We start from the raw sequence: 12,644 nt of genomic DNA, 5'->3' as shown, positions 1-12,644 counted from the left end.
GCGCCAGTTCTTAGGTTTTCAATCCATGTAGAGCTCGGTCAGGGGACAAAGCCCCCGTGTGCCATTGTCTCGTCAGAAGCCAGAGCTCACATGACGGGGACAAGTCTGGTCATCACTGGCCCTGCCAGGGGGTCTTCCCCAGGTCCTCAGTCTTTCGCACACTGTTACGCGGGCCTCGATTTACCCCACTGCGCTTCACCTGGGTAGTCTCCCCGCGTGGATGCGCCTGAGTTACCTGACTCCCCGCTGGGCTCCATCTTCCTCTTCTGTGACATGGGGTAGAAAACAAAGGACCTAACCTCTCAGACAGTCGTAAGGATCAAACAAGCTTGGGGGTGTCCCGGGCACAGTGTGAGCGCTCAGCAGGGGGAAGGTGCCATTGCCATTCCCTGTGGGACTTGGGGACGCCGTCACGAAATGTAAAAAGCCATTCCCATTGTTTCCACTCTTAGAGCCTCCAACCTGATGAGGAAGTCGGGGAGAAGCTGAACCCTTCATTTCTTGACTTGGTCAGAACCCCACAGATAAGGAAACACACTTTGATCTTGATGTACAACTGGTAAGGGGTATTTTTCACTTTGAAATCCTTCCAAGTTCTTTGGACCCCAGCCGTCCACATTAAGGGAGGGGATGAGAGTTAAGAATGCCTTGGGGCGTAGCCTCGTTCCCGTATTGCCCTTGGTGTAGACAGCAAGGTCGGCTCATGTACAGCAGGTTTTCCTAATATTACTTTTCTCAGACACATGTTGCAATCAGCTTCTGGTCCCATAGCAACGGTCAGGACATTCTCGACCTTGGCTTCATCTTGGAATCACCTGGGAGATTTTAAAACACCAAAGCCAGACCCCCTCCCCACCAAGGATGCTGTTAAAGGAGTTGAGGGGAGGGCCCAGGAATCAATATTTTAAAAAATTCTCCAGGTGATTCCAACATATAACCAAAATTAAGGACTATTGGTTAGATCAATTGCTGGTGGGTGTACATCTCTCCTGATTGAATGGGATTGGCCAGGAAAGGGCCTTATTTCTTCTTTTCTACCTGGAAAAAAAATAATAATAACTTTTGAACAAGAATAAAGCATGAGAATAATCCACCAGCTCCACAGTGGAGTAAGCTAAGCTGGACGCGTCCACCGGCTGAGGTCACTCTGATCTTTGAGCCCAGCTCTGCGTCCAGCCTCTTCCATGAGGCATGCTGTGCTTTCACTGGCGCTGGGGTGGCTCCCACCAGCCAAACGAAGATCTGTAGTCCCCGACAAATGCCAAGCTCATCAGCAATTAACTTAGCAACCTCGCATGGAAAATGCACCCGTGGAATCCGGCCTCATTTTCCTTCTATCCTTTTCTGGAACATTGTGACTCTTGCCAATTATGCTCACCTTTTCCATTCCAGACAATGAACGCTTTCCGTCCACCAAACTAGAAACATTGTCAAAATGTGATTCGTATCATGGCAGAAGATAAATCATCAAGGAGAGAGGCTATACCCATTGGGCCCTCTGGTTTCCTAAAACTGGAATTAGGGAATCAAGCCTTGGATCTCGATTGCATTAGGAGAGCACAGAGAAATAATTAACAGTCACTAATACCCTGTTATAATTTTACTAAGTAAATCACCCTAATAAGACGTTTCTTTTTGCTTTCCAACTTGGCCCGGGAATGGTCTCTTATTTCTTCCCCTCTCCTGATTCTGGGGTCAGATGGTGGAAAAGCAGTAAAATGGAAGGGATAGCAATAGGAAAATCACCAAGGGAGGTGACCCACGATCATCCCCGTCTCCCCGGAGGCCGCCCCACGCTGGGCGCCTTGCTCTCGGCCCCCCGCCTGACCTGAGCTCTCCGCTTCTCAGGTTCACGAGCTCGGTTCTCTACCAGGGCCTCATCATGCACATGGGCCTCGCGGGGAGCAACATCTACCTGGATTTCTTCTACTCTGCCCTGGTCGAGTTCCCAGCCGCCCTCATCATCATCCTCACCGTTGACCGCATCGGTCGCCGCTACCCGTGGGCTGCAGCAAACATCGTGGCTGGGGCGGCCTGTTTAGCCTCGGTGTTTACCCCCAAGGGTAAGTGTCGGGCCAAGCTGGGTCCTTGTTTGCTGAGACCCTGAGAAGAGGGGTCTCACAGCCCTTGCGCAAGAAGGCCATATACGTTGTCATGGGGATCCGTTTGGAAAGAATGAACAAGAGACCTGTGACCTCCCTGACAAACCCACATGGCCACCTGCCTTTAAGAACAATCAACCCTGCGGTTGCCTGATGTAACATAATGACACTGGCTTGTTCTCTGGTGTAAGGTGAACCCACGCTCCAGGCAATCAGCTGGCCCAGAGCAGGGAGCATGCTTCGGGGTAGAGAAGGCCCAGAGTTACAGCCTAATTCTAGCTCTTCCCAGACATTACTTAGGCATCTCACCTGGCCCCCCTACATCATCCCGGAGAATAAATGAGAACACTTAAGTGAACGCCAACAACGCACAATTACTCAGTTCCTTCCTTTCTTTTTAAAATACTTTCTCAATACAGGGGAGCAAAATCCTATATAACAGAATCCTATTAGCAACACAGAGCCTTGTTGGACTCCTTTGGTTATTCGCGGTTATTTAGAATATGCCCAGATTTTTGCTATTTCTTTTAGGTGACCTCTATAGACTAGAGCTGGCCTGGCCTTGGAAACTGGTATAATTCTGGTGTCACTGATGGCCGAGGCCTTAAGTTAGGAGAGTATTAGAACTGAATTCAAGTTAAAACAAACAGGCGTGGATAATTTGCAGACGTTGTCTTGAGGCTGCGGAAGAATCATTTTTGCTTTCTTGTCCCATTCTGGCATGTGGCCATGCCCCGTAAAAGTCCCCCCTCCCCCCCGCCCCCAGGACACCGCGCGGCACGTGTAAGCGGCGTGTTTTCCCCACAGACCTGCACTGGCTGCAACTTACAGTCGCGTGCTTGGGCAGAATGGGGGTTACGGTAGCCTACGAAATGGTTTGCCTGGTCAACGCGGAGCTGTACCCCACATTCATCAGGTGAGTGCGTTTCCCTCGACACGAGCAGGGCGGCGGGGATGCGAGCGTCTTGGCTAGAACTACCACGGGCGCCAGCAGAGGGCACCTCACTCTCCAAAACACGGGGCGAGAGAGGATGAGACCCCCCTAAAGGCGGTGGCCAGGCCACGTCTGGCACTCACAGGGTGGGAGGCGCCCGGTGGTGACCGTGGGAGATATTGAATCGCAGGGGAGGGATTGATTACGGAATGACCGACGCAAACGGGACCCTAGAAACGGGGAAGCAGGTGATAAAAGCGGAAAGTGAAAAATGGCTCCAAGTTAAAAACCTTAGAGACGTTACTATAGGACAAATGCAACAGACTGTGAATGAAACGATGGACCAAATGTCACGCGCGTGTGTTGGAACCATGTGGACGGCTCCTTTCGGTTCGGACATTAATGACTTGGGGCGGGGAGGCGCTAATTTGGGTGTGCCCACCGTGCTGTGATGAGGGAGAAAGGCACCTCCGTCTCTGCGTTTCAGGAACCTCGGCGTCCTCGTCTGCTCCTCGATGTGTGACGTCGGCGGCATCATCGTGCCATTCCTGGTCTACCGGCTCACCGACATCTGGCACGAGCTCCCCCTGGTGGTTTTCGGTAAGGACCCCCAAGCGATGTCTGAACGAAAACCTATTTTTCTAGGGACCTCCATTGTTCTACCTCAAAATAGGCATCATGCCTGTCAGTAACTACTAAATACAACCAGTAATTAGTAGCGTGAGTAATGCTAGCATTAGTTAATACCATCGGTAGCTACTAATGCTCAAGAATGAGAACCCATTAGGACTCAGGCCCGTGGAGGTACAGAGTCAGGAAAGAGCGGGATGGAAAAGGTTCCTAAGCCTGTCCTCACTGATTCCCACCCTCCGTGGGTCTCCCTGTCAAAAAGCCTTCTTTCTGCCTCCTCTAAATCCAGATGTGGGAAAATGCAAACTTTACTCCAAAGCTTTAAAGAAAGGCAGTTAAAGTTTCGCAAAGGGCAATTTCAAACCCAGGGGAAGCAGAGGCATTAGCATAACGGGAAGGCTGTGTGGGCGTGCGCCCCACGTCCTCGGAGTCCTGGGGTGATCAGATCTAAGGAGAACTGGATCGGCACTTCCTTTCTGACATGCTGGGCTGTGCAGGGCAGAGCCCGCCCCTCCCTGACCGGCCTGGAGGGTGGGAAGTGATGGGGACAAATCTCATTAGCAGCAATTAATGAGCACAGAGGCGTGTGCTGACGGTGAAGTCTGCGGACTGTGAAAGGGGACCCAGAACCGGGGTGCTTCATGCCTCTTCCCACGGCTACGGGCTAGGGGACAGATTGTGCCCACGTGCCCCTTACACGCGGTTCCAGATTCTCACACGCGACGCTCACCGATTCGCGTTAGCTGGAACGCCTCAATGCACCCATTCCCGGCTCCTTTTAGACCCATTCTGAGCCCGTTTTAATTTGACAAAAATGTGATGTTTTTCCCCATGGGCATACGACACTCACTTAATTTGGGCGGAGGCGGGGGTCTTCTCAGGTGCCCACCAGGGAAGTGCCACCATGCTTTTGTCCTCACGCTGCACGTGGTCACACACAAGTCTCTCTGCCCATGCCTCTTCTCAAGAGATTCGCGAGGGGAAGTTTTCCACTGCTGTAGATCTGCCAGTGAATGTTCTAGACCGTTGATAGGACTCCGCCTCAAACCCAGGCCCAGTGAATTCCTCCGCAGTCCAGCCGCACAGCAACGTGGGGGAAGCTGGCAGGACACGAGCTCTTTATCCTGAGATGACCATGAGGGGGTCACAAACGGCTGGCTCTGCTTATGGGACAGACACACCCCAGACCCTCCTTCCCCCCAACGCCGGCTGAGGGACCTGTCCCCAGGGCCCCCGTTCCGTCTTGGGGACGTGCCATCACACCCTCTGGCCTCCATCTTTCCAGGGAGGGAGGCGGAGATGCCTCCACCTCCGCCACCTCCTTAGGTGGGCAGAGAGGGTCCAGCGGGTCAGTGGGACATCCCCGGGTGGAGAACACGTACCTCGGGTGTCTCTAAGTACCACTTACCAAAACCACGCAGAGTCCGGACGCAGAGGGACCGCTGCTGACCCTCCCTCAGCCTTCGCCTTCCCCCGGAAAAGACAAAGGATTTTAACTGCATTTCGGCATTTCAAGGCATCTCTGTGACAAGTCCCCACTTTATTTTTGCTGCTAGTTTCATCTTCCCTCACCGACCTTTAATCTGAGTAGCTAATAGGAAGCAAAAGTAATCGTTTTACATTTTCACTTCTTTCCCTTTCTTTTCTGCACAATCGTGGTGTGCTAATTGTGGTCTTGAGATAGCCAGAAGCCAGAGAATCCAGGCGCCAACCGGCAAGGGAGCTGAGTAAGCAAGCAGGGAAGTCCCAGTTAATTGGCGCGTCTTTGCAGATGTAAGATGCCGAAGGGGTGAGGGGCGATCGTGTGAATAGTCCATTGTGTTCTCTTCAGAATTCGCTCACTTTAGCGAGCCCGCGCCAGCTGGAATGTGTTTACTGTTGGAACGAGTTACAACCAAGCACATCTTCAGGGGTTTGGAGAGGTTTCGAGAGGTTGGCTATTTAGCTCACGCCATATTCTAAGCACTTTAACGAACAGAAACGCATTTCACCCCACTTTATGTAGGGGAGCCTGGAGCCTCGGGGAGTCAGCAGAACGTCCCAGGGCACCTAAGACCAGTTGAGCAGGTGTCTGAACTGGGACCAGGCACCCAGAGCTGTGGCCACCGCACTCTGTGGCCTCTGTTTCTGTCATCTTTTAAGAGCACAAAAATGGAGTCCAGGGTGCATTTTTCTGAAACTCCAGAACTAGTGAAGAACCTGCATCCCACCTGCACTCTGTTTTTTATATATATATATATACACACACACACACACACACACACACACACACACATATGTATATATATATGTATATATATATATATATAAAACAACATAAAAATGTAACCTTAACATCCCAAAACTTTAACGAGAGTTTAGAGAAACAAAAACACTATAATATTTACTCTTACCCTCCTCCCTCACCTCCCCCCCAGCATATGCAAAATTTTAGAGCTGGAGACAAAGAAAAAAAAAAGAACAGGAATTTACTGAACATCTATATTCAAATTCCAAGTCCTGGCTATGCTTTTTAATGCTGCTATGGAGTAATATGTGATTCGTTACTTTTGTTTATCAATAATGACCCAAGTTCCTGGCCCATTTTCATCACTGAGTGCTTTGTATTCTCAGGGTTATGTGCTTTCTTTTCTTAGAGTTGACATTTTTTTTTTTTCAGAGTTCTTTCCTAACTCGAAACTATCTTAACAGTGTGACGGTGCCCTCTAGCCTAGAATAGCTTCGACTCAAAATGTGAAGTATTTCATTTCCCTATAAGGAATTGTAATCCAACGGAGTTTGGGATTGGCAAAATATTTATGATGGAGAATAGGGCCAGCAGATGGCAAGAAATTCATAAGTATAAGAAATCGCACACGCCAAAAAAAAATTATTTTAAGAAGTAAGGGGAGCTCTAGTTACGGAGCCTGAATGTTCCTGTTCCTAACGCGGTTTACACCTGTTGGTCTTTCAGCTGTGGTTGGCTTGGTAGCTGGAGGACTGGTGTTGCTGCTGCCGGAGACCAAAGGGAAGACTTTGCCTGAGACCATCGACGAGGTCGAGAACATGCAGAGGTAGGGCGCCTAAGTTCCTAAATGAGTTACCCCATTCCCGTGCGGGGCCAACTCTGTGGCCGGTTGGGAGGAAAGGTCAGGTTGAATCTATACCTCACGCCACACACTGAGATCAATTTGATCAAAATCAGACTTGAGTACAAAAAGAGAAACAGTAAAATAATGAAGATGCTATTTTAAAAAAAAATACCTTTATGTTTTCATAGTGGGGAAGTTCTTTGTAAATATGGCCAAAAATCCAGAACTCGTGAAAAAAGAAATCAATAAATTTGCCTTTATAAAAATTTAAAATTCCGCATTAAAAAACTACCATAAGCTTAATAGCAAACATAGAGAAAATATTTGCTTCTCTACAAGGAGTTAATATCCCCAATATCGAAAGAGCTGTAACAAATCCATAAGAAAAAACAATGAACGAAGGATGAGAACAGATAATTCAGTGGAAATAAAAACAGCTCTTAAATGTATGTAAACGTGCTCCACCCTCTTTGTAATAAAGGAAGTACAAAAGAGTTCTGCACTAACGTCCTCCGGGTCGTTGAAGGTCAAACAGCTGGCTAGCGTATGTGTTAGGACGGAAACACTGAGTAGGGGCACAGATTGGAAACCTCTGTAGCCGGCAGCATGACAATAGTACAAAAATCACAACCGTGCATTTCCTTTTGCCTAGCAATTCCACACTCCTAGGAATGTACGTGGCATACGTACAAAATTATCTTTTACGGCAGATTGTTTGTGTAACGGAAGACTGGAAACAACCTAAATGCCCATTGATTGGAAGACTAGTTACATAAATTATGGTATGTCACTCAATGAAATACCACACAGCCATTAGAAAAGAAAGAGACGGTTTTATATGCACTGATCGGGGAAGTTCTCCAAGACATACTATTAATGAAAAAAAATGCAAAGTAAGGTATCAATTCCACCACTGGTGGAGAAAAAGTGAAAAAAATATATATATATGTATTAAATATATATACATACGTATATTTACTTGTGTTTCTGGGAGGGTATGAAGAACCCGAAAACTGGGTGATTATCGGAGGGAGGCTTTTCAGTGCATACTTTTTTGTACTTTCTGAATTTTGAACCGTATGAACCTCTTCAAAAAGTAAGCAAAAATCCTCAATAAAGAGGATCACATGTGACACACGCCCCGCCCCTTTGTGTGTGCAGCGTGCTTAGACATTTTTATTTAATTTATCCACCCTCCATTTTCGGCCCACTGGTGCCGTGAACTGAGCTGCGTGTTATCCGTTTTACCAAATGTTAACGCACTCAGTCCCTGGGTGAATGCTGCTGCAGAGGCCTCTCTGCGGCCTGAGGCTTTTCCTGGAACTCGAAGCTTAGAGCTGGAAGACGCCTTCGGTTTCGGCCGGAGGGCACACACTGGCAGCCTGCAGGACCCCAGGCCCTCAACTGCTTTGCTTGGCTTTCGTGGCAGTTTTAAAAGTGGGAAATTCCACATAATCTAGATTTCCAGGATCTGTTTATAAAAAATAATAATAATTTAAAAAGGCAGAAAGTTGGGTAACACGGACAAAGCATTTCTTCTTGTTGACAATTTGCAAGGGCCGAGCGGCGGCTCTGCTGTCTCACGGGCATGTCCGCTGCAGGGGGCCCGCCGGGTTCTCTCGTGCGGAGCACAGTTATGTTTTCTGCCTGGCACGTGTAGACATTTGAGTTTAGGGTCCTTGGTCTAGGTCAGCCTTTCCGCCATGCACACAAGCACATCCTCTAGAAGACACCGTGTCCCATTTACTGTCACATCCCAGAGCTTAGCACGGTCCCTGGCACACACAGAGCAGCTGCTCACCGGGCAGCTGAGGGGTGAATGCGGAGCTCCTTGCCCAGCTCGCCGAGGCTCCTCCAGGCTGCTCCCGGCCAGCTCCAGCAACAGAAGGCAGTGTGAGGGGGCTGGAGGGGCAGCGGCTGCAGCCTCGCAGTCAGGCCCCCGCTTTTCCTGTCTGGGGGCCTCGCCTCCTCCCAGCCTCAGGGTCTCCATGTGCCAGCGCAGACGACAGTTCCTGCTGCTCGAATGTTCGTAATGACCAAATGGGGTCATGCACATAGGAGCCTGGCACTCAGTAAAGGTCATAAAATTTTTCATAGCTATTCTGTAGAATAGGTACCCAGATGGTTCATTGGAAATCAAATTTTAAAATATGTTCTGTGTATTTTGAGACAGGGAAGGGGTGCTCAGCCACGTACACGCACACCTCAACTTCTGAGAGTTTTTAATTTTCAACAGGCTTGTTTAAAGTAGGATTGAGAGATATTTTTTAAATGAATTCTGCTACTTTACATTCTTTCTATTTGATGTGATCTACAAATACTTCTATGAGGATTTTCACTGTTCCGTTTCCTGTATTACTGGGCCCAGTTGACTTTTCAAAGCTAGGAGACAGCCAGGCCTGTGGAAAGCTCAGGGCATTGCAGAGAGAGAGAGTGAGTGTGAGCATGAGGGCCGAGGCCCGGCTGGATAAAGAAAGGGTCCACGCGCAGAGAGGGCTGAGGGACAGCCCGCACGAGACACAGATGCCCGGGAACGGGGGGCAGACTGCACCTGGCACCGCCGAGACCGCCAGGTATGCGGAATGCAGAGCCCACCCCAGCCGAGGGTCACACCCCCAGGGAGAGCAGTGAGAACGGGGTCAGGCAGGAAGCCCCTCCCCACCGCCCAGGGCGCCAAGCCGGCCCGGATTACAAAAAGAGCTTTTGGACTCAAGCACACTTCATTTCATCTCTTCGACCTGCTTCCTTGTCTGCGAACTTGGGTAACAGCAGCTGATACTTATGAAGTGCTTTCAAGCAGCGCCTCCCCAGCCTTTCTCCTGCACAACCTCGTTTACAACCGCGGCCACGACCCTCGGGAACAGGCGTCATTATTAACATCCTTTGACAACGGAAACAAGACAAGGCAAGAGATCGAAGGACTTGTCCAAAGTCACACGGCCAGGAAGAGACAGAGTCAAGGTTCTGGTCCTGGCAACCGGAGTCCAGGCCCATGTGCACGTCCCGCCTCAGAGGGCGGGGTTCACCAGTGGGACGACCGGGCCGTGCCCAGTTACCGGTCGGTCCAGGTGGCTGCTGTCGCGGTTCCGCTTGTTGCGCTACTGTTGTTTTTGTTGCTGCTGCTGCTGTCGTTGCCACTGCGGTCGCCGTCGCTACTGTTGCTGCTGCTGTCACTGCTGTGATTGTTGTTCCCGCTGTTGCCGTTTTTGCCATTGTTGTTGTCACTGTTGCTGCTGCTGTTGTCACTGTCATTGTTGCTGTTGCTGTGATTGTTGTTCCCGCTGTTGCCGTTTTTGCCGTTGTTGTTGTCACTGTTGCTGCTGCTGTTGTCACTGTCATTGTTGCTGTTGCTGTGATTGTTGTTCCCGCTGTTGCTATTGTTGACGCTGCCCCTGTTGTTGCTGCTGTCACTGTTCCTGCTACTGTTGCTGCCGTTGTTGTTCCCGCTGTTGCCATTTTTGCTGTTGTTGTTGTCACTGTTGCTGCTGCTGCTGTTGCTGCTCCTCTTTTTGCTTTCGTTGACGCTGTTACTGCTATTGCTGTTGCTTCTGTTACTGTTGTTGCTGCTGCTGCTGTTACTATTGTCATCGTTGCTGCTGCCATTGTCGCTGTTATTCCCGCCGTTGTTCTTGTTGCTGCCGTTGTTGATCCCGCTGTTGCCGTTTTTGCTGGTGCTGCTGCTACTGTTGTTTTCGTCACTGCCATTGCTGCCGTTGTTGCTCCTCCTACTGTTGCTGCTGCTGTTGTTGCTATTGCTGCTGTCACTGCTGTGATCGTTGTTCCCGCTGTTGCTATTGCTGTCGCTGCCGTTGTTGACGCTGCCCCTGTTGTTACTGTCGCTGTTCCTGCCGCTGTCGCTGTTCCTGCCGCTGTCACTGTTCCTGCTACTGTTGTTGCTGCCATTGTTGTTCCTGCTGTTGCCATTTTTGCCGTTGTTGTTGTCACTGTTGCTGGTGCTGCTGCTGTTGCTGTTATCGTTGCTGTTGTTGCTGCTGTCGTCACTGTCATCGTTGCTGTTGCCGTTGTTGTTCCAACTTTCATTGTGGCTATTGTTGTTGTCGCTGCTGCCGTTGACGCGGCTCCTGTTTTTATTGCTGCTGTTGCTGCTGCTGTGATTGTTGTTCCCGCGGTTGTCATCATTGTTGTTGCTGTTGTTGCTGCTGCCGCCATTGTTGTTGCTGCTGCTGCTGCTGTTACTATTGTCATTGTTCCTGCCGTTGTTATTGTTGCTGCCGTTGCTGCCGTCACTGCTGTTGTTGCTACTGTTGTCACTGTCATTGTTGCTGTTGCTGTTGTTGTTCCCACTGTTGTTCTTGTTGCTGCCGTTGTTGTTCCCGCTGTTGCCGTTTTTGCTGTTGTTGCTGCCACTGCTGCTGCTGCTGCTGCTGCTGCTGCTGGTCCTCTTTTTGCTTTCGTTGACGCTGTTACTGCTATTGCTGTTGCTTCTGTTACTGTTGTTGCTGCTGCTGCTGTTACTATTGTCATCGTTGCTGCTGCCATTGTCACTGTTGTTCCCACCATTGTTCTTGTTGCCGTTGTTATTCCCGCTGTTGCCGTTTTTGCTGTTGTTGCTGCCGCTGCTGCTGTCATTGTTGTTATTGTTGTTCCCGCTGTCGCTATTGTCGTTGCTGTCGTTGTTGCTGTCACTGCTGTCACAGCTGTTGTTGCGGCTCCTGTTTTTGCTTTCGTTGACACTGTTACTGTTCTTGCTGTTGCTTCTGTTACTATTGTTGCTGCTGCTGCTGCTGTTACTATTATTGTTGTTCCTGCTGTTGTTATTGTTGTTGCTGCTGCTGCTATTTTTGTTGTTATTATTGTTGCTTTTGTCGTTGCTGCCGCTATTGTCGCTGTTGTTCTTGTTGCTGCCGTTGTTGTTCCCGCTGTTGCCATTTTTGCTGTTGTTGTTGCCACTGTTGCTGCTGCTGCTGCTGTTGCTGCTCCTCTTTTTGCTTTCATTGATGCTGTTACTGCTATTGCTGTTGCTTCTGTTACTGTTGTTGCTGCTGTTGTCACTGTTGTTGCTGCTGTTGTTACTGTTGCTGCTGCTGTCACCGTTGTCCTTGCCGCTGCTGCTATTGCTGTTGCTGTTTCTCCTACTGTTGTTGCTGCTGCTGCTGCCCCTGTTGCTCTCATCGGTGCGAAGACCCTGGGGGCTCAGTAGACTTGCTTGGGCCCCTCTCCCTGCCGTCCGAGAGGACTCCGGCGCCACTGGGTAATTCAGATAAGCTTCTTCTACTCTCCATATCTCAAACTGGTCCAGAAACTGAAGGAAGACTAAGTACCTCCAGGCGAGGGGATTTCTGCGAGGACCTTGGGGACCCAGGAGCAGCCCCACACCCGATCTCAAGACTACTGTTAATAAGAACATGTCAAGAGAGCATGTCTGGGGACAACAAAATAAAGAAAGCAGCATTCCTATGAGCATCAGCAGCATGCTGATATTCATAAAGACAAGATGGTGGAGAAAACTTGAATTCAAAAAATTTTTTAATTGATTTTTCACTTGTCCAGCTGTTGGAAGTAACTGGACTTTTGGTCAAAATAATTTCTCAAATTCTCTTTGGAGAACTGCTGATAACGGTGTCTGGATTTTGCAACCTTCGTTTTCAACTGATTAAATTTAGACATTTCCCATATTCTTTGTTACAGGTAAGGACGGCACACCTTAAACAAGGAGCTTTGGCTCGTCTCGGTCCCAGAAGAGAGATTTGGGAGCCACTCCAACCACACTAGTTGTTCGCCTAGCTCTTTCTTTCTGTGAATCCCCACTCAAAGCCCATTGCGAGACTCGTCCTGGACAAAGCTTATACTCATTTGTTGATCTACTTATTTATTATTTACTTTACTTTGATTTTTAAACTTTTCACAATTTCTTTCTCCCTTCTCCATTTTTGTTTTATTATCGCA

The 12,644-nt window shown here is 49.2% G+C and overlaps 1 protein-coding gene across 2 annotated transcripts in view; it reads left to right on the top strand.

The window, feature by feature from the left end:
• The window catches only part of LOC107514735 (solute carrier family 22 member 2), a 29,301-nt gene that overhangs the window by 14,662 nt on the left and 1,995 nt on the right, over nt 1–12,644 (top strand). Inside the window, exons 6-11 of one of the 2 annotated variants that reach the window (XM_016152737.2) lie at nt 453–559; nt 1,849–2,063; nt 2,910–3,018; nt 3,524–3,636; nt 6,620–6,719; nt 12,387–12,633. In XM_016152737.2, coding sequence (XP_016008223.2) covers nt 453–559; nt 1,849–2,063; nt 2,910–3,018; nt 3,524–3,636; nt 6,620–6,719; nt 12,387–12,390 — 648 coding nt within the window. In that variant the 3' untranslated portion in view covers nt 12,391–12,633. Of the gene's footprint in view, nt 1–452; nt 560–1,848; nt 2,064–2,909; nt 3,019–3,523; nt 3,637–6,619; nt 6,720–12,386; nt 12,634–12,644 lie in introns of those variants that run through there. The other variant, XM_016152736.2, reaches the window with a different exon arrangement.

This window comes from Rousettus aegyptiacus, unplaced genomic scaffold, assembly GCF_014176215.1.
Source record: "Rousettus aegyptiacus isolate mRouAeg1 unplaced genomic scaffold, mRouAeg1.p scaffold_m13_p_1, whole genome shotgun sequence".
NCBI lineage: Eukaryota > Metazoa > Chordata > Mammalia > Chiroptera > Pteropodidae > Rousettus > Rousettus aegyptiacus.
This window is presented reverse-complemented; position numbering and strand designations above follow the sequence as displayed.